The sequence below is a fragment of the Centruroides sculpturatus genome, unplaced genomic scaffold (assembly GCF_000671375.1).
Source record: "Centruroides sculpturatus isolate CEXI.00-Female unplaced genomic scaffold, Cexi_2.0 scaffold763, whole genome shotgun sequence".
Classification (NCBI taxonomy): Eukaryota; Metazoa; Arthropoda; class Arachnida; order Scorpiones; family Buthidae; genus Centruroides; species Centruroides sculpturatus.
This window is the reverse complement of record NW_019385963.1, coordinates 159,064-183,804: the sequence shown is the minus strand read 5'-3', so window position 1 is coordinate 183,804 and position 24,741 is coordinate 159,064. Positions and strand designations below refer to the sequence as shown.

Below are 24,741 nucleotides of genomic sequence, written 5' to 3'. Positions count from 1 at the left end.
GGGATTTAATTCTATCCCGCCTAAAAATAACAACAACTCAAACACCTTAATCCAAAACTCGATATTTTCCATAATTTAGGCTTAAAAGAAGCACACAAAAAAGTTCACCAACACGCTCAACAGCAAGCAGCGCCCCCCCCGTTTTTAATATCAGTACTAACACACAGTTGTGTTTTTATGCTTGTTAGAATATTTAATCGTTAATGCATAGATGGGCATTTTTGTATTTGTTTGAATATTTAATCATTAGCGATTTTAAAATTTAAAATAGCTTTTTAAGCATTCAAAATTTTTGTGTAGAATGTTTTGTCCTGAAGCAGATCCCAATTGATTGAAAGTGCTTGTCAAAGGATACTAAAAACTTTATTTGCTGGTTTGATTATAAAGGTTTATTGGTGTTATTTACTTTGTGTTAAAATGGCCTCATTTAATGCTGTTTTGTGTAGTGTTTTGTTGTCTAGGTACGTATCCCTCGCATTAAGCAGGATCTTACTGTATTTTAAATTAATTTACTGAATAAAATTAAATTTATTTACAAAAATAAATTAATGTTCTAAATGATTTTCAAATCAAACAAAATGAGGAGGAGACAGTATTTACTATTTAAGTGTGGAACAGTATATCAGAGTGGTTAAACAAAAGAAAGCTAAATGAAATCCATGATTTTTTTCTGTTGAAAATTGTTTGAAAAAATAAAAAAAAATATTATTTGATGCCTAAAGAGTAATAAGAGCAAAATTTGGTGCAAAGTAGCCAATCCTGGCATGCACTCCCCAATATACAACCAATTTCTTATTAAATCACTTTAATCCTTTTTAATTAAGTTGATTTTTCTCACATACAAACTAGTACTTGTTTGCATAGGACTGCATTCATTTAAAGGCTGGGTAAGTACCTGTTTTCTGAGTACAGTAGAATGGTATGCTAAAACCAGATGTTTGAACTGCTCAATAATTAGAGTTTGAATCTATCATTGCTTACTAGAAGAAAATATCTTTCTCAAAATGGAACATTTATTACAGTACAACAGCTTATTGTTTATGTTGAAAAGTGAAAAAAGCAATCATTATTTGAAATAGAGTTGTTTCTTGGGGATTGTAAAAGTAATTCACAGTGCAGTTTAATGAATTCTGATAAAATTTTTGTTCACTTTATTATGTGAAAATTAACATTGTGACAATGGCATTTTGTTAGGGTAATGGTAAAATTCACTTTAACATGAGAATTTGCTTTACAGGTGTTGGCAAGTTAACTGTATTTAATGTCATTTATGCCTTGTTTACAAAATCCTCTGTTTATTAAATAATGTCCTATCTTCCTGATACACTTCCTAGCTTCTGTGAGTTACAGTTTCAGATGTATCAATATTTTGTTTTCTTGTCTATTGTCATATTCATGCAATGTTAACCTAATTATTAGGGTTACCATACATCCGTATTTAGTATGGACAGTCCTTACTTTAAAAGCTTTGTCCCTGCTGTACGCACCATAATTAGAAAAGATATACAAAAAATGTCTGTTTTTTTCAACTGTTCATGTAGTTAATAGTTAAATCATAACCACTTAGATTTAAATCTGACAAAAGGTGCTAAATGAGGGAAAGTTGAAAAGAACTTTGAAGTGAGAGTTCAAGAGTAAATGAAACCAATTATTATTGTGTTTATTGGCTAGCTGGCAACATTGTATAAGCAAATATAACAGTTTTGTTGCTTAGAGATGTGCACAAACATTCATTATAAAGGTTTTTTTATTTCAGTAGTACTTGTTGTCTAAGTGGTAAAATAGTTTTTTTCTATTTAAAATTGCATTTTGTGCCCCAAAGGAAAGTGTAAATTGAAACTTTATATTGTATGCCTACATTTACTATATTGAAAAATATAAATAAATTCCTTTTATTTTGCCTTGCTGTCTGAGTACTTTTAATGCTAATCTGTTTATATTTTTCCTTCAACTGTTATAGTAACCCTATAATTATATCATTTTTTGAAAAATATGTACTTTCCTATATAATATCTATGTTAATGTGGTCAATGTCTATACTTTGCAATAAAATTGGTCTGACCACAATTGTTCATTATCAAACAAAATTGGTGATTCTTCATTGAAGGGCAAAGATAGGCAAATACTATTGGAGAATGGTAAAGGTAATAATAACTTTACAACAAGGACTGCAGAAGAGGGGCCAGCATTGGCTTAAAAGTGATATTAAATTATTTATATACAGGTATTAAGTTTTGAAACAGCTATATTTTTTCCCTACAGTTGCAGCAGGATGTAGGTTGTTATAAAGTTTTATTTATATTCTTTTATCTGGAAAATCCATTTCATTGTAAAGTAATTTTTATTATAGAGTAATTTGTTAGACAGTTTTCAAAGCCAAATTAAAATACATTATACCAACAAGTTATAATTATCTTTTTGTTATAAGATGATTTTTGTTACATGGTATTTTGTTATAATGAACTAGGAGAAGATAAATTAAAAGAAGTAAGGATGTTAATTGCATTGAATTTAGTTAAGAGCATGAGAACAACAGAAGATTATGGATATATTCAAAAGATATGTTGAGAATGTTGATTAGTGCCAAATGTAGATGTTTCTACCAAAAAATTTTTGAGATATTTAAGTATAATATTTCCCAGAATAAGAATGGAATCAACATGCTGGATCTTGAGTGTATGTTACTATAGCTAAGCAACAAAGCTATGTACAAACTTGAATAAAAATTTTGCAAGTTGAAACATTATGCTTATGACATTGTATGGTAATTTTTGCTTTTTATAATCTCATATTTCTCTTAAAAATGTCAGAAATTTCAAATAGATAATATGTTCATAACAATAGAAAAGGAAGACGACAAGAATTTTTGTAGCTTTATACATTTTATATTTTAATGTAAATGTAAATATCATCGGCCAAGTTTTTAAATTTTTATTCAAATAGAGAATAATACAGTGATACCCCCAACTTACGCGATAGGTGGGACCGAGCGATAACCACGTAAGTCGGGGTATAATTTCGCAATTTGTGTAAAATCCAAGTCGGATGTATGTAAGCTAATAAATGTTCTCGTTAATCTTATCTCGTCTTTTTATTCATTCACAGTTACAAGAAATCACCATATAGAGTCTCTTCAGTCTCCATAGATATAACAAACACAGAAATAAATAACACAAAATAAATTGTAACTATGCGTCGATTCCGCGTGACACATCCGAACATGTTAGCTGAACAATAGTGTGGGGGCAGTGAGTAATCAAGAGCTGTGTGCCGCTCAAACAAAAGATGAATCAATGAGATTTGAAAATCGCATAACTCCGGGTTCGCGTAAGTCGAGGTATTACTGTAGTTTAAACATATCTTGCAACTGTCTAATATATGTTCTGTAAGAAAGTTCTACTTTGTAATGAACAAGGAACTACTTTTTTTTTCTTTTGCCTAAGTAGACTAATGAATGTCTATTCCCATTTTTATTTGGAACAGATTATTGATAGATACTGCTCAGAAAGTTGCCTAATAAAAGAATAAATATTGTTCTTATTTATTGCAAAGGAACTGTACAATACAAAGATTCGCAAAGAAATCATTTCGGCGTAAATTTCAAGCTGAAAGACTTAAGGCATTATAAAAAAAACAGTGTTTCAAATTTTAAGAAGGACTTGATATTTCATATGTTATATATTTGGTTCCATGAATTCTTTGAGAATGTGTGTAATATAATGACAACATTCATTGATAAGGTATTATTTCTATTTTAACAGTGTTTGGTTGAAGCATTTTCAACTCGGTAAGTCAACTTGACACAGATTTGTTAAATGAGTCTAAAATAAAACCTTTATGTTCAAAATGAAGATTTCACTAGCCAGGTGTTATTTCTGTTGATATTCAAACTGTGACAGAAAATCTTGAATTCATGTATATTGTATTTTCAGGGATTTTATAAAATTCCCTAGAATTTATATATACAATGGGTGATCGGTTAACGAACAGTTCGGACAGCGAACAAATCGGATAACAAACACTTTCACAAAAGAATTTTATGTTCAGATAAGAAACACTTCACAGAACAAATACAAAAAGAAGCAACATAAAATAGTGAATAGTGATTGGTTTTCCCTTGTCTCCAGATAACAATTCGAAAACTTTTTGATTGCGGGAGATGCTCAACCCGATAGTGATCAGATATTATTCCTCAAAACTTTGAAACTCTCCATTGTAATTCCAGCTTTTTGTTTATCTTTCTGACAAATAATTTTTTATAGTCTTTGCAAGACTCTTGGACACTCATTAAGTTTGGTGTCAGTTTTTATTTTCTAAAGGTGAGTTTAACTGTCCTATCAGATATTTGTTAATGGTTTAACACCAAAATTTCAAATTTCATTCAAGTCTCACATTTACATAATTTTTTGTGCACTAGTCTCAAATGTCTCAAATTTGAAGAATTCATTAAAAAGAAGGATATTGTCCACAACGAATTTTCAATTGTGATGAAACTGATTTATTTTGGAAGCGCATGCTGAACCGTACCTACATTACGAAAGACGAAAAAATATTCCTGGGCATAAACCTATAAAAGACCAAGTGACATTACTTTTGGGAGCTAATGCTAGTGGTAATATGAAGCTTATCCTGCTTCTTGTCTATCACTCTGAAAACCCTAGAGCAGTGGTTCCTAATTAGTTTTTCTTGCGTACCACTTCAAGAAAGAGCTCAAACTCGCGTACCCCTTATAGAAGAAATTCATATTAATCCATACTAATATTATAAATTCAAAGATAATGCTGTCTGTCACCTTTTCACGTTTAAACCGCTGAACAGGTTTTAATAAAATTTGGCACAGAGATAGCTTACATGTTGGAGATGGACATAGGCTACATTTTACTGCGAGAAAATATCTTACTCCCACGAGAAAATTCGATATAATGCGGGCGAAGTTGTGGATAGACAGCTAGTGATAGAATAAGATATTTTTTACATTTATTACCTTTAAAATACAATTGTAATAATAATGAAAATAACATAAGGTTATTTAATTTTAATGCGACAAATGTGCACGATTTTCTTTGCACAACTTTGTAAAATCTGGTTGCTTTCTGGTCAGCTTCAGTCTCGAGTCATCTTCGAGTCGAAGTTGGTGACAATGTTTAGTTATCGTGTTTGTCACAGCCAAAAATCCGCTCTCGCAGAGGTATGTTGTGCAAAATGGTAGTAAATATTTTATTTCCGCTTCGCTGACACGATGATAGTGATAATTGTACAATTAACAAAAAGTGTACAATTAACACAAATTGTGTTAATTGTACACTTTTTGTTTCTTGAATAAGAATTTCATTTAGGTATTGTCACATATGCATTTTTTTAATGAAATTTCGAGAATATTTTTAGTTATAAATAAATGAATTTGTGCATTTGACATCATGCTGTAAATTGCCGAATTTTTTATGGTCCCCCCATTATTTTTTTGATTGCTTCATCTCATGCATTTAAATTTTAAATCGACCGATTTTAGATTGCCGCGCGTACCCCTTCACGCAATTTCGCGTACCCCCAGGGGTACGCGTACCACTAATTGGGAACCACTGCCCTAGAGCATTAAAAAAAATTCTGTAATTAAAGAAAGACTGCCAGGGATGTGGAGATGGAATAAGCAAAATTCTTCAAAGCAAATGTAGACAAAATACTGCAATAAAACAAGTCATCAAAAACATTAAGTTAAACAACCATCGGATTACATCAGGCTACTTTTTTGCAATTACAGTAGAGCATCGATTATCTGACTCAATTGGGGACTGGGGTTGGTCGGATAACTGAAAAATATGAAAAAATACATTATTAGTATAGTATATTAGTATATCCCATGTGATTAGTATATTAGTATTTTGCTATTAACCTACTTCGCATTGAATTTTCATCGATGTTAAGCGTAACAAAAATTTAAAAAAAATAATAATCATTGCTATTGTATCATTAAAAATTAGAAAATTAAGCCTTGTTTAAATACTGGCTCCCTTTCATGGTTGAGCCAGTGTTGCCAGCTAAAACGCATAAAAATAATATTAAAGTAGCGAAGACATAGCCAAATATTGTAGAGCCACATCACTAGCGGACATTTGAATTTGGCAACTAGAACGCAGTCGGTTAACCGATGTGATGGTTGATTGGTGGGTTGGATAATCAATGCTTTACTGTATATTTAATTAATTACTAAATAATGTAAAAATTATATAATAATTATTTAGTAATTAATTACATATAATTGCAGAAAAGTAGTCTGAAGTAACCCAGTGGTTGTTTGGCTTTACAAATTTATTGGGTTTCATGATATTTGTTTATCAACATTAAGTTAACAATAGGTGACAATTCTTTACTCAGTTCTTTTAATTGTTAAAGTTGTTTGTTAATTATTTCTTCTCATAATTTTATTTTTTGCTTTAGGAAATGTACAGAATATTAATATTTTCAAAAATATATTTGATTGATAGGATTAAAGCAAATTTCTAAGTGAAATTATTGTTAATATTAACAATTTTCTCTTTTCATCCTCTGGGTACTAAGAGGATCTTTTTTTCAGGTCCATCATGGTTTTGGTCAGTTCCACAAATGGGACAGATAAGTGATGAGGTATGGGACATGACATATCCAGAGTAGCAATCTTTGAAAAATTCCTGGAGTTTTTCAATACACCCAGATTTAATTTCAGGTCCCCAGAGAGGTAGTTTGATGCCTTAATCACCTCTGCCATTTGGCTATTTTGACAATTTTACTTCCATGAAAGAGGGAAAATATGGTGATTGGCCAAAAAATTACCCTCCCCAAGATTTGTACATTTTTAGACTTGACATTTCAAGGTCAAGTCTAAATATATATATATAATGTATGTGTGGATAATATGTATATATTTCTGTATTAGTGTTGCCACCTTTTCAAAATTGCTAACCCGGATGGCCAGGTGAGGTTTGTTTGAACAGAAGTTCCTGACACATGCGCAATGTCATTTTGCAATGTGAAGAATAATGTGCAGTGCATGCCAGTTCTAAACCAGTTACAGTTAGGGACTAGGGAGACTTCGGTAGGAATAATGTAACTAACTAAATTAAGAAAAAACAAATACAGATGACTTAGAGCTCTATTGGATATTGGAGACGTGTACGAATACGAATCGTACAAGCAAGCAAAAAGGAAAAAAAAGAAAGAAAAGGTTGAGAGGTTGTGTGCAATATTCCCGGACAGAATTAATAGTTTGCCCGGACAGTGAGTCGATTCCCAGACTGTCCGGGTGAAAACAGGATGGGTGGTAACACCATTCTGTATGTGTGTGGGAGGGCATGATTTTTTTCACCCACTTTTAAGCTTAACTCCTGTGCCTTTTGTTGAAAATGTCTGAAATTTTGCAGGGAGTAAGTGTATTAAGAGGAAATATTTATAGCCAATTTTCAGGAAAATTGTACCATTGGTTTGGAAGATAATAAGGGTGGGTGGGGGTCGTTTCTCAAAAAGCTCCCAACTTATGAAATTTTTTTTTACTCATATAAAGTTTCTTTATCAAAAAATAAGTGTATTTGTTTCAAAAATCACCTCTACTTTCAATATTCATGTTTCTTGATGACATTTTTTATAACTTTTGATAAATTAAACTAATTGACTTCAACTTTTTCAATATTTATATATTAGTAAAATACTTTTAACAAATTGATATTTCTCAATTTGTTCCCTAATTGTAAGTTTAGATAAAAATATAAAAAACTATTTTTTTAATGAAATTCTTGGAGATAAAATATTTTTTGTGTTATTAATCACAGTTTTTGTGTTATTAGACTGAAATAAAAATGTGAAAGAGCTGGAGGGCTTATATTTTTAATAAAGTTAAATGACTCCCATTTTACAAGTAATCACTTGTATTAGTAATTTTATGTAAATCTGACGACCTAAAAGTAATAATAACAATTATGAGGAATAAAACAAAAAAAAAAAATTCTGGAAAGTTTAGCAGTCACAATGCCAGCTTTTTTTGTTAGTGAATTCTTATGTTTTATTTGTTTGATTATACATTTAATTTTATAATAAATCTCATATGTAGAATGTTTATTTCTTATTAAACATTTTTTTCACATATTATTTTAAGGAGTTTTGACATAATATTCTGTAATTTTGCAGAAGGAGAAATTATTTGAAAAGAAGTTAAGAAAGAAGGGTTTTTCAATCAAGAAAATGGGAGAAGATGGTGCTTGTCTCTTCAGAGCAGTTGGTGAGTATTATCTGATCTCAGTTTTTATTTTGTCAGTACACTAGCAAACTATCAGGAAATTGTTTCATTTGTGTTTTTTGAAATCTGTTTACTAAAACAGTTTGCAACTTCACATTTTTAACTTAATGCTAATTCATTTATATTTATTTCTGTTAATATGGATGTTAGTTATAAATACAAATAACTTTTTTTTCTTGATATGGAAATCTGATGATTTGGTTTTTATTCTAATTAATCATATCTTTGTCAGGATGTATTATTAGAAATATTGTTGGTTGACACGATAATTAAGCCATTGCACACAATGTTTTGCTCTCTTGGAAGGAGCAATGTATGATATGGAATGGTTAATGAATTCTAACAAACTTGTTAATATCCGATAGCTGAAGCAATGCAACAAAATACAGTAATACCTCGACTTACTCTACCCTGACTTACACGAACCCAAAGTTATGTGATTTTCAAATCTCATCGATTCGTCTTTTGTTTGAGCGCCACACAACTCTTGATTACTCACTCCCCCCACACTATTGTTCAGCTTACATGTTCGGATGTGTCATGTGGAATCGACACATAGTTACAATTTATTTTGTGTTATTTATTTCTGTGTTTGTTATATCTACGGAGACTCAAGAGACACTATATGGTGATTTCTTGTAACCGTGAACGAATCAAAAGACAAGATAAGATTAACTAGAACATTTATTAGCTTACATACATCTGACTTGGATTTTACACAAATTGCGAAATTATACCCTGACGTACACAAATTCAACTTACATGGTTATTGCTCGGTCCCACCTATTGCGTAAGTTTGGGGTATTACTGTATGTACAGATGTTTTAGTTATCAAAGGTGGTATGGCAAATGAAAAGAGAAACAGTTGGTATTAAAATAAAAAGTATTAATTTTAAAAGTAAGATAACAGTTGATGTTAATGCTATTTTTGTTTAGATGTTGATTGATTGTTGTCTTCAGACTACACTATACTGAAGAATAAAGCAAAAAAATTTTCAGCTTTACAGCATGTATTTTGAATATCACAGCTATATGAATGTCATTGATTGATTTTTAGGATAACTAGAACTCTGATTATGTTTCATTACTGAATGTAATTTATGATAACATATACAGCAGTAATCTTCTCCAATTTTTCAACTGTTGACTGCCTAAAAGATTAATCCAATTTATGATAATTAGTTTGAGCATTTTGTTATTGTTTTGTATTTTGTTATATCATTAATTGGCATGTCATAGTTTTAGACAAAGACAACAGAGAGATATGATTAAAGTAAAAAATTTTGGATGATTGGATGGGAAAAGTACATTAATTAATTACGAACTAATCTGTTGTCAGAAGAAACTTTTTTCACTTTCGGTTTCTTATGTAGACAACTAACTAAAATGTAATCAAGACTTTAGCTATTATAATAGACTCCGCTACTATATATATATATACATATTTTACTAAATCAAGCAAAAAAAAAGATGTTATTGGTTGATTGTCCTAGTTATAAAAATTAAAGATCCTAAAAATTCTATAATATTATAAAAGAAGTGGATACCTTTGATTTGAAACTTCCTTTAAAATTGATGGAATTTCTACTTCAGCTAGAACTTCGTTAGGGATAAGAATAGAATAACTGTAAAAACTGATGCACATATACTGGATAAATCATTTTAAATCAGTAATCATAAACTGACCTTTGTTAATGTAAGGGATCAAATAATTAGTATCAACCAATTCTCATTATTTTTTTACATACAACCAACAAAAATCATAACAAAATTCAAGAATTTGTTTGACTAGTTGTTAGTAGATGTCAGTTTAACTTAATTCTGTTGCATATGTTCATTGGACTAAGGAATGCTATCAACTATAGAACATATAAGTAAAGAACAATGATTATGAATTACTAATATAAAAGCAGTCATTGCTGTGTGTGGGAATCTTTATAATTTTGTATTTCCACACACTGGTTAGAGGCTTGAGTAAGCAGGTTTTATTTATTTATTATACACACCCTGGTGTGCATGAAGAAGTTATATTCTTTATAATTCCTGCAATTTTTGTGTAATTAAGATGAAATTTTTGTTATATTTGTTTTATGATCTGACAGAATGTATAGGCTACTTATTTTGTGGAAATATTAGCTATAGAATAAACATTTTATCGATTTCGGATTGGTGATTGCACTTACCTTGCTGTGATGTCAGTGACCTCATTTAGTTTATGCTTGATGAGGGAATTTCCCTTAATTTGCACTTTTTTAAACTTGTATGTGTATTTTAAACTTACTTCGTTAAATATAAAATTTAAACTTTAAAAAAGATAGCCACATCTTGTCACTTCTATAACAAAATTTTTAAAAAATCTTTCCATAGTGACCACATGATGCTCTATTATTCAATCAGAAGTAACAATCTAACAAGCCTATTATTTAGAAAGTGTTATCACTCATCTAACATACAATCATACATACAATTTATCTTTGTTTTATCAAAATGGAATTAAGAAATGGCTTTGTCAAGGGCTACAGAAACAGCATCACAATGTCAATCATCAAAACAATATTAAGGTGTCTATTACTGAAGAAAGACGGCAAGGAAATCTTTTAAAAGACAATAGTGTGTTTATTGAGAATGTAGTGTATAAAGAAATATTTTAATATAAAGGCCATCATGTGTTTATGTGTTTGTAAATGAATTCTCTGTAACTCCTACTATTTTTGTCCACTCCAGGTGAAATTTTGTTGTTCTTTATGTTACAACAAATAGTATAAACTACTTAATTTGTATAAATATTAACATTTCTTCTTGAATTTCTTGAAATCTCTACTCTTCTCAATTCTTCAATTTCTACTTTTTTATAAAATATTCAGTCATGCTTCAACCAAAGCCAAATATTATCAGGCTAGAAACAGCTATAATNAGTTGGTTAGGGCACCATCTATTGATAAATTTAATAATTAGAAATTAATTAAATCATTTAAATAATAATTTAGAATTACTGAAAGAAAAGAATCAGCCTGAAGAGGGACTCGAACCCGCAACTCCTGCTTACTGTGCAGATGTGTTGCCAATTATGCTAACCGGACCTTTGGTTTGATCTCCTCTTCCAGCATACATAAGCTAACGATATAATCATCGATGGTTATTACGAAGCCAGCTGGGAATGCATTCAGTGCCCACAACGTGCAACTCCCAAGGCACTCAACCTAACACCTAACTCTAATGCCAAATTGTCTGTTAAATTATTAGTATTATAGCCATTTCTAGCCCCATAATATTCGGCTTTGGTTGATGTATTGCTTTAAACGTATCTGGTGTAATAAGGATGCTTGATGGGGAATTTCTAGTTTTAATATAATACAGTAGAGCATCGATTATCCAAAACAATTTGTGACTGGGGTTGTTTGGATAATCGATTTTTCGGATAAACGATTAAGTCAATTAATTAATATATATTAACCTATCCCATGTTAAAATTTGTTCAAATCCTGGCACATCCTTAAGCATCCTCTCATGGTCATATCAGTGCTGCCAGTTAAAACACGCACATCCACAAAAATAATATTGGAGTAGCCCAAGACATAGATTGCACCGCCACAGCACTAGCGGAAATTTAAATTTGCCAACTGGAACACTTTCGGTTGATAGATATTTGGATAATTGATGCTCTACTGTATTCAGTCAGAAAAAAGTCTTTGTTTTTTAGTGTTTAAATTGTAAATTGCAACTAAAAATAATCTATTTTATAAAATACTTCATCTTTTATATTTACAGCTGACCAAGTTTATGGAGATCAAGAAATGCACACTGCTGTGAGAAAACTATGCATGGATTATATGGTATGTAAAGTTTTTTATAAAGTGTGAGTAAAGTGTGTGTCCAAAAATTATTCTTACAACATCTAATGTAATTGCCAATTAACAAGTATAAAAATTCCTGTGTTGGAATTTTCATAAGCAAATTTTATAAGTTTATCTGTATTTTACAGAGAAACTTATGATTATTTGTATTTTTTATAAAGTTTGTTTTTGTTTTGTTTGGATTGGCTATGGAGGTGCAATTCATTAAGTTGGCTACATCATATCCTGTGATTTCTTTCTTTAGTGATTAATCAAAGATCTTATGATAATTTGCAGGTCACAGACATGAATTTAAAAGTAAGAATTACAGTTGCTATTGAAGAAGTTGATTGGAAATGCTTCAATGTAAATGTCAGCGTTTGGAGTATAGACTGGATGTCTTGAGATTCACTAATCGCACATGTATTGAATGTTTGTAACATTGTTACTTTAATTAATAAAAGAAATTTTGGAATATATAAATTTTAAAAATTCTTGTTTAACAATCTTACAAGTGTCATTAATAAATTTCATTAAAGGATAAAGTTGTAAAGACAATTTTTGGATACCCTGTATAATTAACAAAAATAAATATGAATGTATTTAAATTAAAATTTACTTTTACAGGCAAAAAATTCTGATTACTTTTCTCAATATGTAACTGAAGATTTTGAGAAATATATAGAAAGGAAAAGATGTGATCACATTCATGGAAATCATATTGAAATGCAAGCATTATCAGAGATGTTTAATAGACCTATTGAAGTTTACCATTACAGTATAGGTGAGTTGGCATTTATTTTAATATCTTCTAAAAGTGATTTTTGCCAATATCAAACTAAGTTATAATTTAGTTAAATAAGTTATGAAACAAACAAAAATATGATAAATATTTTTGTTTGTTTCATAACCTATTTAACTAAATGCAATATGTAAATCAATAACAAAATACAAATTTATATTAAAAACTAGCAGACCCCGCCACACGTTATGGCTCAAAATGTATTTATTATAAATGTATAACACTTCCCCGTGGGGGGAATTTTTCAAAAAATCTCTTTTTTAGTGTACATTCTGTTGACGTACCCTATTAAAACGCAAAAACCACATCTAAAATAGTATAATAGAAGCGAAGTTCTTCACGGTAAGCCTTAATCCTATCCATCTCCCCCCAGTGGGTGGAATTTCGACATGTATATTATATAAAAACGTGCGTATTCGAATGCAGTGTAGTGTCAAAATTTCAAAGGAATCGGTAGGAACAAACAAACATTACATTTTTACTTATATAGATAGATAAAAGATGATCTGCTTTAGTTCATTTTCACAGAAAAGCGTAATGCCTCACAGAAAAGCACTTAGGGTGTTGTACTCGTAGCGCCATCTGTTGGACATAAAAGCCTTAACCTAGATTATATATTTTAATTTATATGAATGTTTAATGGAATAATATACAGCCTATGTCCACTCTGAAGTTCCATTCTAAATATTGGTGAAAGAATTTTTGAAATCAGATGAGTACATACAAACTTACAAACATTACCTCTTTATAATAATAGTATAGATGGTATAGATTTAATCTTGGTATTATGATTTGATGATCTATAATATCCATTGATATATCTATGATTAAAAGATAATCCAGTTAAATCTTAAATTTACTTTAAAAAGCAGATTAAATTATTAGAAACATCATATATTTGCTTATCCAAATTTGCAATGATTACATTGATTTTTTATATAAGGGCATATTTCACTATAAGGTACTTTGTTAATATAGCACATTTCAAGTACAATCAAGCCTCGATATAGTGCCATCTTCATAGAATACCAATGAAAATTAACAAGCATATTCTTGTTAAAATTAAAATAGAAAGCTCTTCAGTCTCTGTGAGTTACTAAATGTACAACTTTAAATTGCAAATAGTATTGTAATCAGATCATATGACTTCAAACTTTTGAAAGCATGGACTATTGCTTTATATAATTCTTATTGTTTAAGGTCCTTCAGCTTATTCACTTCAGTGCCAATTTGGAGATGATGAAATTGTGGTGCTATATTGAGGTTTGACTGCTTATTCATATTTATTTACTGGCAAGTGGAAGAAAGGCTATGTTTCACCTTAAGGGGATATTTGCTTTTTTTTTTTTTTTTTTTTTCTCTCTCTCTTTGCACCCTGTGGGCACTAAGAGGTCAGGCCCACAATGGGTTGGCTGGATGATGAGGGATGGGACCTGACATATTCATACAGACCCCCAAAAATTCCTGGGAATTTATCAACCTTGGTAGGCCGCTCATCCAGCCTTGTGAGATATTTGCTTTTTGGCAGTGATCTGTAAACTAACTTACCATATTATTAAGTATACTTCTAAGCAACACATAAGCACACTTAAAATTGTGCTTTAATGGTCTGTACATAAAATAATGTTTCTTAACTGATGCAGCAATTCATAATCATATACAGTAAGAATCTTGTTTTAATGGATCATTGAACAATGGATTTATCAGAATAATAATGGATTTTTTCCAGGTTCTGCAAAATCAATGTAATTTTACCTCCTTTTAGCAAATTTGTAACTTGGAATAACAGACTTTTTTCTTGCCCCATCTATTGTAAACTTTACATTTTTTCAATATTTAGTTAATATTTAGGTGTTACCAAGAGTCTGCAGAGTTTGATGACACACTTGTTACATCTGGGATATGTACAATTGAATAATTTTGTGAAGAGAGTTAGCAAGCTAATATGATTAGCCACCTAGTGAACATTCTGACACTGGTCCAAATGTAATGCCAAAATGTAGCAGGTCATCAAGTCTTTCTAAGTCGTGAAGACCTTCCTGATGGGTTTCAGCATGAATAGGCTGTGCATGACATTGCTAATATTAAATGGTTGTTATATGCAATAGGCAGTAAAGTGACATCAAAACAAACCAAGATAGATATGTTTTTTAACAAATCATAAATTCAAGTGAAGTGCTAATGAGTATACGTAATTTTCGCTTCTTGTACTTACAGTTTATTGACTTTTGTCAGCTTTGTTGTACACGTGTACAGCATATTATGTGATCTTGTAACATATGTGTTTTTATAGAATAAAGAATAGCAATCTCAAGAGACTGAATAATTTCAAATAATGGATATTTTCCTGGGTATGCAGGATACCTTTTGTTGCAATATAACGGATTCTTGGAACAATGGGTGATTTTTTCAACAGTCCAAGCAATCTGCTAAAATGAGATTCTACTGTAGTCATAAAAAATTATTGTATATTTACAAAAAATTGTTAAAAACATAGAAGAAGTATAATTGAGAATATTCTTGTATGTCTACTTTAAAGTTTGAAACTTACTCAATATTTTTTTTTCTAATTGTTAAAATTATTAAATTATATAATTTTTAAAATATATTTTTAATCCAGTTAGCACTAAATTTTATTTAATAATCCAGGGAAGGTCAACTAGACACACTTTAAAAGCGATGCTTAGGGAATGAACATTAGGTAGAACTGATTACGTGATAACACAAAATACCATATTTATTCTAATTTAATAAACAGTATGACTGCAAGATGTAAAAACTTAGACAGTACCTTCTAATAGTAAATGTGCTGTCTATTGGAGGAAGAGAAGGCTTATTTTAAACTTAAAAAATTGCAGTCTATTTAACATTGTCATTTTTAATGTATCTTGAAATAAACTGTGTGTGTTCAGTGTTTTGTTGCTTGAATAATAATAATGTGAAAAAAGTTACTGTATTTGTTCCATTAATTTTATAGTTATACAAGAATTATAATCATTCTTTAATTAATAAACAATACATTTACAAACTGAAAAAAGTTATAGAAGTATACTGTTTATTAGAATAAATATATAATAATACTGTAATGTTAATGGTGATGTGATGATACTACTACTTGGTTGTAATCAATACAAATTTATTTACTGTGTAAATGGTCAATTTAATGCAATTTCCTTCTAACATATTTTCTATTATTGTTGCAAGATTATAGTGATTATTGTTGGATGTGGTTATTGCTTACTTTATTGGCATTATTAATATGTCTAATAATGAATAAAATAAATAAACATTCTGAATGAGAAACTTTGACAATCTCAGAATGGTCAAATATGTTATGTAAGCTGCACTTTGGTTATTGTTATAATAAAAATTTAACTATAACTTATAATTTTTTATGAGAGATTAATTCTCTAAGAGGTATGAAAAGCAAATGCTATCTAATAAAATGTTTGAAGTGACATATGAATTATCCTGTAAGTTTACAATTATTAGTCATCTGATGATTTAAATAAAAATTTAATATATATTTTTAAAAACTTCTTAATGAGCTGATGATATGAGTATTTTAATATATATTATTTCAATTTGTATAGAACCAATAAATATTTTCCATGGGGAATTTACTGACAATGCACCAATACGTCTTAGCTATCACAGAAATATACATTATAATTCTATTGTTGATCCTTATAAAGCCACAATTGGTGTTGGACTTGGCCTACCTTCATTGAAGCCAGGGGTAAACGAAAATAATTTTGTAAAAACTCATTTATTAATATTTATTTAAATTTCTGACAGACTTATAATTTTAAAATAATTTTTTTTTTTTTTTTATAGTTAGCAGAAAAAAATTTGATGAAGGAAGCAATAAGAACTTCAGAAGAATTTGAATTAGAGCAAGTAAGAAATTACAGTTAAAAATGAATAAATAACTTTTAAAATTTTGTTGTTTCCTACATTTAATATTTCTAGTGTACAGATAATTGGAAAGTAATTAAATTGTAGAAAATATTAGTTAGGAAATATTAAATTTCAATTTGTTAAAAAAGATTTTATTAATTAAATAATAATAGCTTTTAATAAATAATAATCTTATGTTTATGAAGATATCAATAAATATAAGATTTTGTAATTTTAAACTCTACTTTTTCTAACATTGCATATACAGTCAGTGTAAGGAACACCTAGTTTAACAAAATTTTCAGCTTACAAAATACCATTATATTAAAAAATGAAATCAGTTTTCTTTGGAAGAGAAAAGTTTCATTATAATAAAATCTATAAATGCATAAATTATTCATTTTTAGTAAATGATGAATATTATGTCAGTCTGGCAACACTAATTTTAATGTCTAGTTTAACTGACAATACTAATTTTAATCCTTAGTTATGGTTTCATTTTGATGCTATTACTTTCCAGCAGGGTAGTGAACCTATGGCACATGTGCCTGAAGTGACATGTTGAGAGATATAATCTGGCAATCTCCATTTATCACCCAATCATCCTTTTTTTCAATAAGCTTCTTTATATTTACTTTATTTAAAGCATATTCATTTCATTTATTCAAATTCTAAATCTTTGACATGCATAATCTTTTTATAGATAAGCATGATTACTATAAGGCACTTGGACTCAAAAAAGTTTGCCATCCATGAACTACAGTTATTTTTTTTTAAGTTTACCAAAAAAATTGGAGTAGTACAAAAAATGAAAGCAGTTCTCTTTGGAAGAGAATAAAAAAAATATTAGATAATATTCAAAAAGGAATTAAACAAAACAATGTGCCTGATGGCCTTTTGGAATACTGTCACAGTACAGGATTCAATAGAAAAAACTTTGATTAAACAAGCACCACAAATAAAAATTTGATTTCTTTTAGCAGAAATAACAGTTAGAAAGGAAGGATTTCAATTAATCAATACTAATATGTCATTATTTAACATAAAATCTAACCTCACAAATTTACTTCAGCAGTTGTCAAAATTATCATTCAATGAGCATTTCATTATTTGTATTTCTTGATGAAGACCTTCAGAGTATGTTGAAAAAGTTAGACAGGTGAGAATTTTGATAACTACTGGACTAATTTGTGAAGTTAATGAGATTTTATGTAAAAAGTTGTCCAGTTACAGTTTGAAGACGTGTTAATTGTTATTTTAGTTGTTCATTCATGATATTTTTGATAATATTTATTACAGTATAACGTTTTATTCTGTATTTAATATAACTTACTGTACTTTTGCAGAATGACCAGCACGCCACTTATAAATGGGGGAGACCAGCATGTCAGAAACCCTGGGGTTACTGGCATGCCAATTAAACTGTGATTAAAATATAAAATTAATTAATAATCAATAGGATGACTAACATGCCAAATTAATATATAATAACAAAAACAAAGACACTGAGTTCAGCGTTACATGCATATGTTTTTTATCGCAAGCACTTTCAACGAACTTAGTCGTCGTCCTCAGGCGAATACAGATGTTTACCAAAAAAATTTTTTTAAACAAAAATAATCGAATGCAGAATAGAATGCATAAGATAAATTGAAATTATGTTAAAGCCGTTAAGAACATGAAGTAAATATTTAAACATAATTCAAAAACCGAACGAGCAGTTAGCTCCTGAAGTGCGAGCTGGCGCATGCGCAGAGCCATGCTAACACTACATGCATACTAGAGACTACTAATACTCGCTTAAATGCTTATACAGCGTGACCCATACACTGGGCAGCTCGAGCGTAGGGGTGTTGCAAGTGTCCAAGGTGGTGGTGAGGAGAGATTCCCATATAAAAACAGTTTTTCGATCCTTGCAGCTCTTGAGCATAACCGCTTGGGACCATAGCGGGTTGTAACCCTGCTCAAGTACCTTTCTTGCAAGCTCGGTGGTGTGTCTTCCCCTCATAACATCATCTTGGTGCTCATCAAGGCAGCTGGAAAGCATTCTAGTGGTGGCCCCAATATATCTTGTGTTTACACCCGTTGCCTGATTTTCCAAAGGTACAGCGTAGATCCCCGATTTCTCAAGAGTGGAAAATTTGTCTCTATCGTTACAAATAAGCTTGCGTAGGCTTGGAAGTGGGGTTAAAGGTAGTACAAGATTACGCATCTGCAGAATCTTTAAGCAGCTCAATCTTGTACTACCTTTAACCCCACTTCCAAGCCTACGCAAGCTTATTTGTAATGATAGAGACAAATTTTCCACTCTTGAGAAATCGGGGGTCTACGCTGTACCTTTGGAAAATCAGGCAACAGGTGTAAACACAAGATATATTGGGGCCACCACTAGAATGCTTTCCAGCTGCCTTGATGAGCACCAAGATGATGTTATGAGGGGAAGACACACCACCGAGCTTGCAAGAAAGGTACTTGAGCAGGGTTACAACCCGCTATGGTCCCAAGCGGTTATGCTCAAGAGCTGCAAGGATCGAAAAACTGTTTTTATATGGGAATCCCACCTTGGACACTTGCAACACCCCTACGCTTGAGCTGCCCAGTGTATGGGTCACGCTGTATAAGCGTTTAAGCGAGTATTAGTAGTCTCTAGTATGCATGTAGTGTTAGCATGGCTCTGCGCATGCGCCAGCTCGCACTTCAGGAGCTAACTGCTCATTCGGTTTTTGAATTATGTTTAAATATTTACTTCATGTTCTTAACGGCTTTAACATAATTTCAATTTATCTTATGCGTTCTATTCTGCATTTGATTATTTTTGTTTAAAAAAATTTTTTTGGTAAACATCTGTATTCGCCTGAGGACGACGACTATAAGTTCGTTGAAAGTGCTCGCAATAAAAAACGTATGCATGTAACGCTGAACTCAGTGTCTTTGTTTTTGTTATTATAAAAATTAATTAAATCTAATAAAACTAGTTGTTAATTATATGTTAAAGAAAAATTCTTTCCAGTACATAAAATAATATTGCAATTTGACTGATGGAGAGGACTAATCAGGAAGAGAAATTTTGTTTACAAGACAATAAAATAATCAATGACTTACTTTCCCAGTTATTATAACAGAGAGAAATTATGGCTTTGGGCAAAAAAATGACCCACCCAGATTTTTACATTTTTGGACTTGAAATGTCAAGAAATGCAAAAAACTTGGGGGTAATTTCTGTGTGTGTGGGGGGGAGCACAATTTTGTTCACCCTTTTTGAAGCTTAATAACTCCTATGCTTTTTGTAAAAAATTTTCGAAATTTTGCAGGAAGGTTTGTATATTAAGGAAATTGATGCTATTAAATTTTGATGGTTAAATGATGAGTGGATGGGGAGATAATGGGGATTGTGTGTATCTCCAGTAGGGTTGGACTTAAAGATGATTTTACTCATTATTAGCATTTATAATTTTTATAAAACCCATCTCTACCCTCAAAATTAAGGTTTTTGCCATTTTGTAATAGTTAAAAATATAAAAGGTTGTTTAATAAAATATGATAACAGATGGCACAACCAAAATTTTAAATGTTACTGGGAAATTTGAGCAATTCATTGCTGATTTATTTGACATTAGTAGTAGTGTGGGCTGCACTGACAATCTACCCTGACCTTAAAAATAACATCTTTTTCTCAAATTTCACATAAAGCCAATGTTTATTGGTGCAAGTTGAGATAATTTAAATCCAGTTTCTTAAATTTAATATCTTTATTTTTGTATTTTTGAACCAAATTACAATAAAATTAACATGGAAAAACACTTTCGGAATTTGACAAGTATTTTACATCATTAGTAAGAAGACATAATTAATAAGTTAAACATATAATTGTAGTTTTTGATATAATGCTGACAGTTTCAGAATAAAACTGTCTGCATTACATCAGAAAAATAATTTTTTTAATGTGCCCTCTAAAGAAGGATGCATAACCTCACTTAAGCTAGCATGCTAGCATTCTCCTGGGATAAATTGGCATGCCAGTTTTTACCATATGGAAATATCTGATTTTATGGTCTCTCCCAGCTAGACTGACATACCAGACAATCTGCAAAAATACAGTATATTCAGAAAATGTTAAATTTTGTTTCATATAAATATTAATAGATAAATTGTGTTTTTAAAAATATTTTTTACTTCCAAACATAAGCAATTCTTTTATAATACATAAGTTTCTTTTATTCTTGCATTTTTCCAAATTTGTGTTAAAAAATAAACTATTAACATTTAACAAATATAGCTTTGTTTGCTTTGTTTGTGAAAAAAAAATATGAAAATGTTCAAGCAATGTAAATACTTTCCGCAAATACATTATTTTTAATGATAGAGAACTAATTAAAAACATAATATTAATAATTTTTTGGATACATGGATTTTTACATGCATCATTTTGATTATTTTCTCCACTGGACAATGTTCAAATTTGGAATGAATCTTCAGCTGGAATATGAATTCCAATGTCAGATCCATTTCAAAAACACCTGAAATATGTTGATTCCTAAAATAGAGTTAAGTATTTCTTTGTCTGTTTAAGCTTATGCAAAATAAATTTACTCTTATTGATTACAAAATCACTAGTTCTTATGGTTTTATTTTACTGTCATAAAATTAAAAATATTTAAACTATTATATAAGAATTTCATTTAAATGTGTTTCTTATCATTGTTCTAATTTATTTTCAATAAATTCTGAAAGATCTGAGTTTTTCACACCTTTTTTAATACTGATTGTAAAGAATAAGGGAGTGGATTTCAATGGTATCTCATTATATTTATCATTGCATTGTACAGCATCTGATATTTGTTATATTTATATATCTTGCATTGAATATATTTAGTTTAGTTATTTAAACAATTATTCAAATAAAATTCACAGTACCAAAACATCCTGCAGAACAAAATAAAACTTTAGAAAATAATCATGGATAGAAGGACTAACATTTTTTATCCTTTCTGTGGATTTTCGGGTCAAAGATTTTGAGAATAACAAATAAAATTGTTAAAAAAATAAGAAATTATTTATTGAGTCAGTGAAATAAGTATATTCTAATATGAAATTGAACTTTGAATGATTTTTTGATAAGCAAGGATGAAAAATACAGTTAGAATATAGTAATTGTATTTCCAGTTAATTGATCCTCAAAAAATTAAGCTAATTTATATCACACTCTAATTTCCCCATATTCACAATGATATGAGTTGAAATCTTGTTTCCAGAAATGCAGTTAGAACTGTATAATGACATGTTGCCTGATACACTGGCCTTAATACAGCTGGATTGACAAATGAATGACGTAGTGCATTTCATTTGAAATGGATTTTTATTCGTGTGCTTATCCAATTGTATCAGAAATGCTTTACCAGGCAATTCACCCAGTAATGTAACAAATGGTCAGCAAAAACAAATATAGTATTGGGTTGGTGCAAAAATAATTGTAGAATTTATTCTAAACTTTGAAGCTTATTTTGGGCTAAAATTTTATTTAATTATATTAGTCTAATATACCATTTTAAAGTACAAAGTGTCATCTACTGATTTATGCTAATGGTTTTGTTTTCATGTTTATGTGTGTTAATTTTATACTGTCAAATTAAAAAATGGTAAAAAATCAAATTTGAGCAATTTTATTGTATAAGTTCAAAACAGCAAGTAAAGCAGTGGAAACTACATGCAATATCAATCAAAAATTTGGCCATGGGACAATCAGTGAACATACAGCTCATCATTGGTTACAAAATTTTGTAATGGAGACAAGAGCCTTGAAGATGAGGAAGGTTGTGGACATCCTGCAATTGATGAAAACCAATTGAGGGTCATTATTAAAGCAGATCTTTGTAAAACAATGCCAGAAGTTGTAGAAGAACTAAACATTAACCATTCAACAGTAGTTTGACATTTGCACCAAATGAGAAAATCAAAAAAAGCTCAACAAATGGGTGCCACATGAGCTTGAATGAATATCAAAAAATACACCATTATGAAATCTGCTCTATGCTTCTTTTATGCAACAAAAACTACCAGTTTCTTGGTCACATTGTGACATGTACTGAGGAATGGATTCTGTAAAACAATTGATGGCATTCTGTGCAGTGGCTGAACCAAGATGAACCACCAAAGCACTTTCCCAAACCAAAGCTGCACCTAAAGAAGGTTATGGTTACTATTTGGTGGTTGGCAAGTGGATTATCCACTACAACTTCCTGAATCCTGGCAAAACTATCACAGCAGAGAGGTATTATCAGGAAATAAACAACAAGCACCAAAAACTGAAATGTTTATGTTCAACATTAGTCAATTGAAAAGGACCAATTCTTCACGACAATGTCCAACACATCTCACAAATGATAGAATCTCAGAAATTGAACAAACTGACTACAAAACTACCCAGCTTACTCATCAGACTTCCCTCCAACCAATTATCACTTTTTCAAGCATCTTGACAACTTCCCACAAGAAATTGTTTTCAACAATGAAGCAGTAGCCCAAAATACCTTAAAGAATTTATTGGGTCTAGGACTTCCAAATTCTATGCTACTGAAATAGATTTGTTACTTGTTGGCAAAGATGTGTAGATTCTAATGGTTCTTATTTCAATTAATATTCTAAGTTGAGATATACTGTTTTAAAGTTAATGGTTAAAAACCACAATTATTTTTGCATTAACTTCATACTTAAATACAGTAGACCCCCTATAACGCTTAGATACGTTCCACGTTATTCGAATTTTATGTTGTAGGAATCATTAAATACATGAGCCAATCACAGCCCGACACGTGTGAAGTTTACGGACTAAGGCTATTTGAAAGGTTTTCTTCTATAAAATTAACTGATTCTAGACTAATTCGACTCAACATTTCCAAAACACGTATAATCTTTTGGAAATAATCTGTATAAACTATGCTATANTAGGGCCTGCCATGCAAGGGATAGGGTAATTTCATCCCTCGAGTTAATAGGTTCAGACGTGTTGAATGCCTTGCAGATCTCCATTTGTTCCAACCATTTGATGTGGTCCGTAAATGGAGTGGTAATGAGGAGTATGGCGTTATCAAAGTCTACCGAAATTTCCGGGTCCGAAGCATACATGGATAATGAAGTAGTACCCCTGTTGTGGATGATGTCACTTCTGTGTTCCGCCAATCGGACATCAATCGAACGCTTAGTAACACCAATGTAGATCAGTTGTCTCTCAAATCTGTGGTCCACGAGGGAACAGCGTATACCCCTGGCATCTTATCCTCCTTAGGTTTATCTTTTTCATTGCGTAAAAGCTTAAACATAGACGGACATCTTCTGAATGACAGTCGTAATCCTTGTTTTTTAGCGATTTTTTGGTATTAGGATACGAGGAAGGGGTTGTATGTGACTGTTGTGATGGGTTGGTCTTGTTCTATATTATTCCCATTCTGTGGCGGTGGTAGACCAATGCTGTATTGTTGAGCTAATTTATGGACAATGTTATAGAATCCTTGCTGACCGGCGATGTTAAGCAGATAGTTCAATTCTTGAACTAATGCCTCCTGAGTTGAAGAATGGGTGTGGGCCCTCTTAACCAGTGCTTTAAAGGCTGCCATTTTATATCTGAATGGGTCACAGGAGTTCGCTGGGATATACATTGGGAAGTGACAAGCTTTGCGGTATACAGAAGTTTCCAAGGTGTCTCCTCCAAACGTAATGCTCAAATCAAGAAAATGTACATCCTTATCACTATGTTGTTCCAGCTCTATGGTAAGGCCATACGGATTGTCGTTCATCTGATTAATAAAGTGGGTGATGTCTGGGTCGTTTTTCCACAAAATAATGATGTCGTCTATGTATCGCTTGTATACTAAGATGTTGTGGGAGAAACCAGGAATTGTTTTATCTTCCAGCTGTCTTATTACCAGTTCACAAAGGTCGCCTGAGAC

At 30.7% G+C, this 24,741-nt stretch overlaps 1 protein-coding gene across 2 annotated transcripts in view; it reads left to right on the top strand.

Annotated features, from left to right (window-relative positions):
* The window catches only part of LOC111612837 (OTU domain-containing protein 5-B-like), a 65,624-nt gene that overhangs the window by 14,696 nt on the left and 26,187 nt on the right, over positions 1 to 24,741 (top strand). Inside the window, exons 2-6 of one of the 2 annotated variants that reach the window (XM_023354102.1) lie at positions 8,155 to 8,245; positions 12,032 to 12,096; positions 12,724 to 12,880; positions 16,492 to 16,637; positions 16,736 to 16,798. In XM_023354102.1, the coding sequence (XP_023209870.1) occupies positions 8,155 to 8,245; positions 12,032 to 12,096; positions 12,724 to 12,880; positions 16,492 to 16,637; positions 16,736 to 16,798 (522 nt within the window). Of the gene's footprint in view, positions 1 to 8,154; positions 8,246 to 12,031; positions 12,097 to 12,723; positions 12,881 to 16,491; positions 16,656 to 16,735; positions 16,799 to 24,741 lie in introns of both variants that reach the window. The other variant, XM_023354101.1, reaches the window with a different exon arrangement.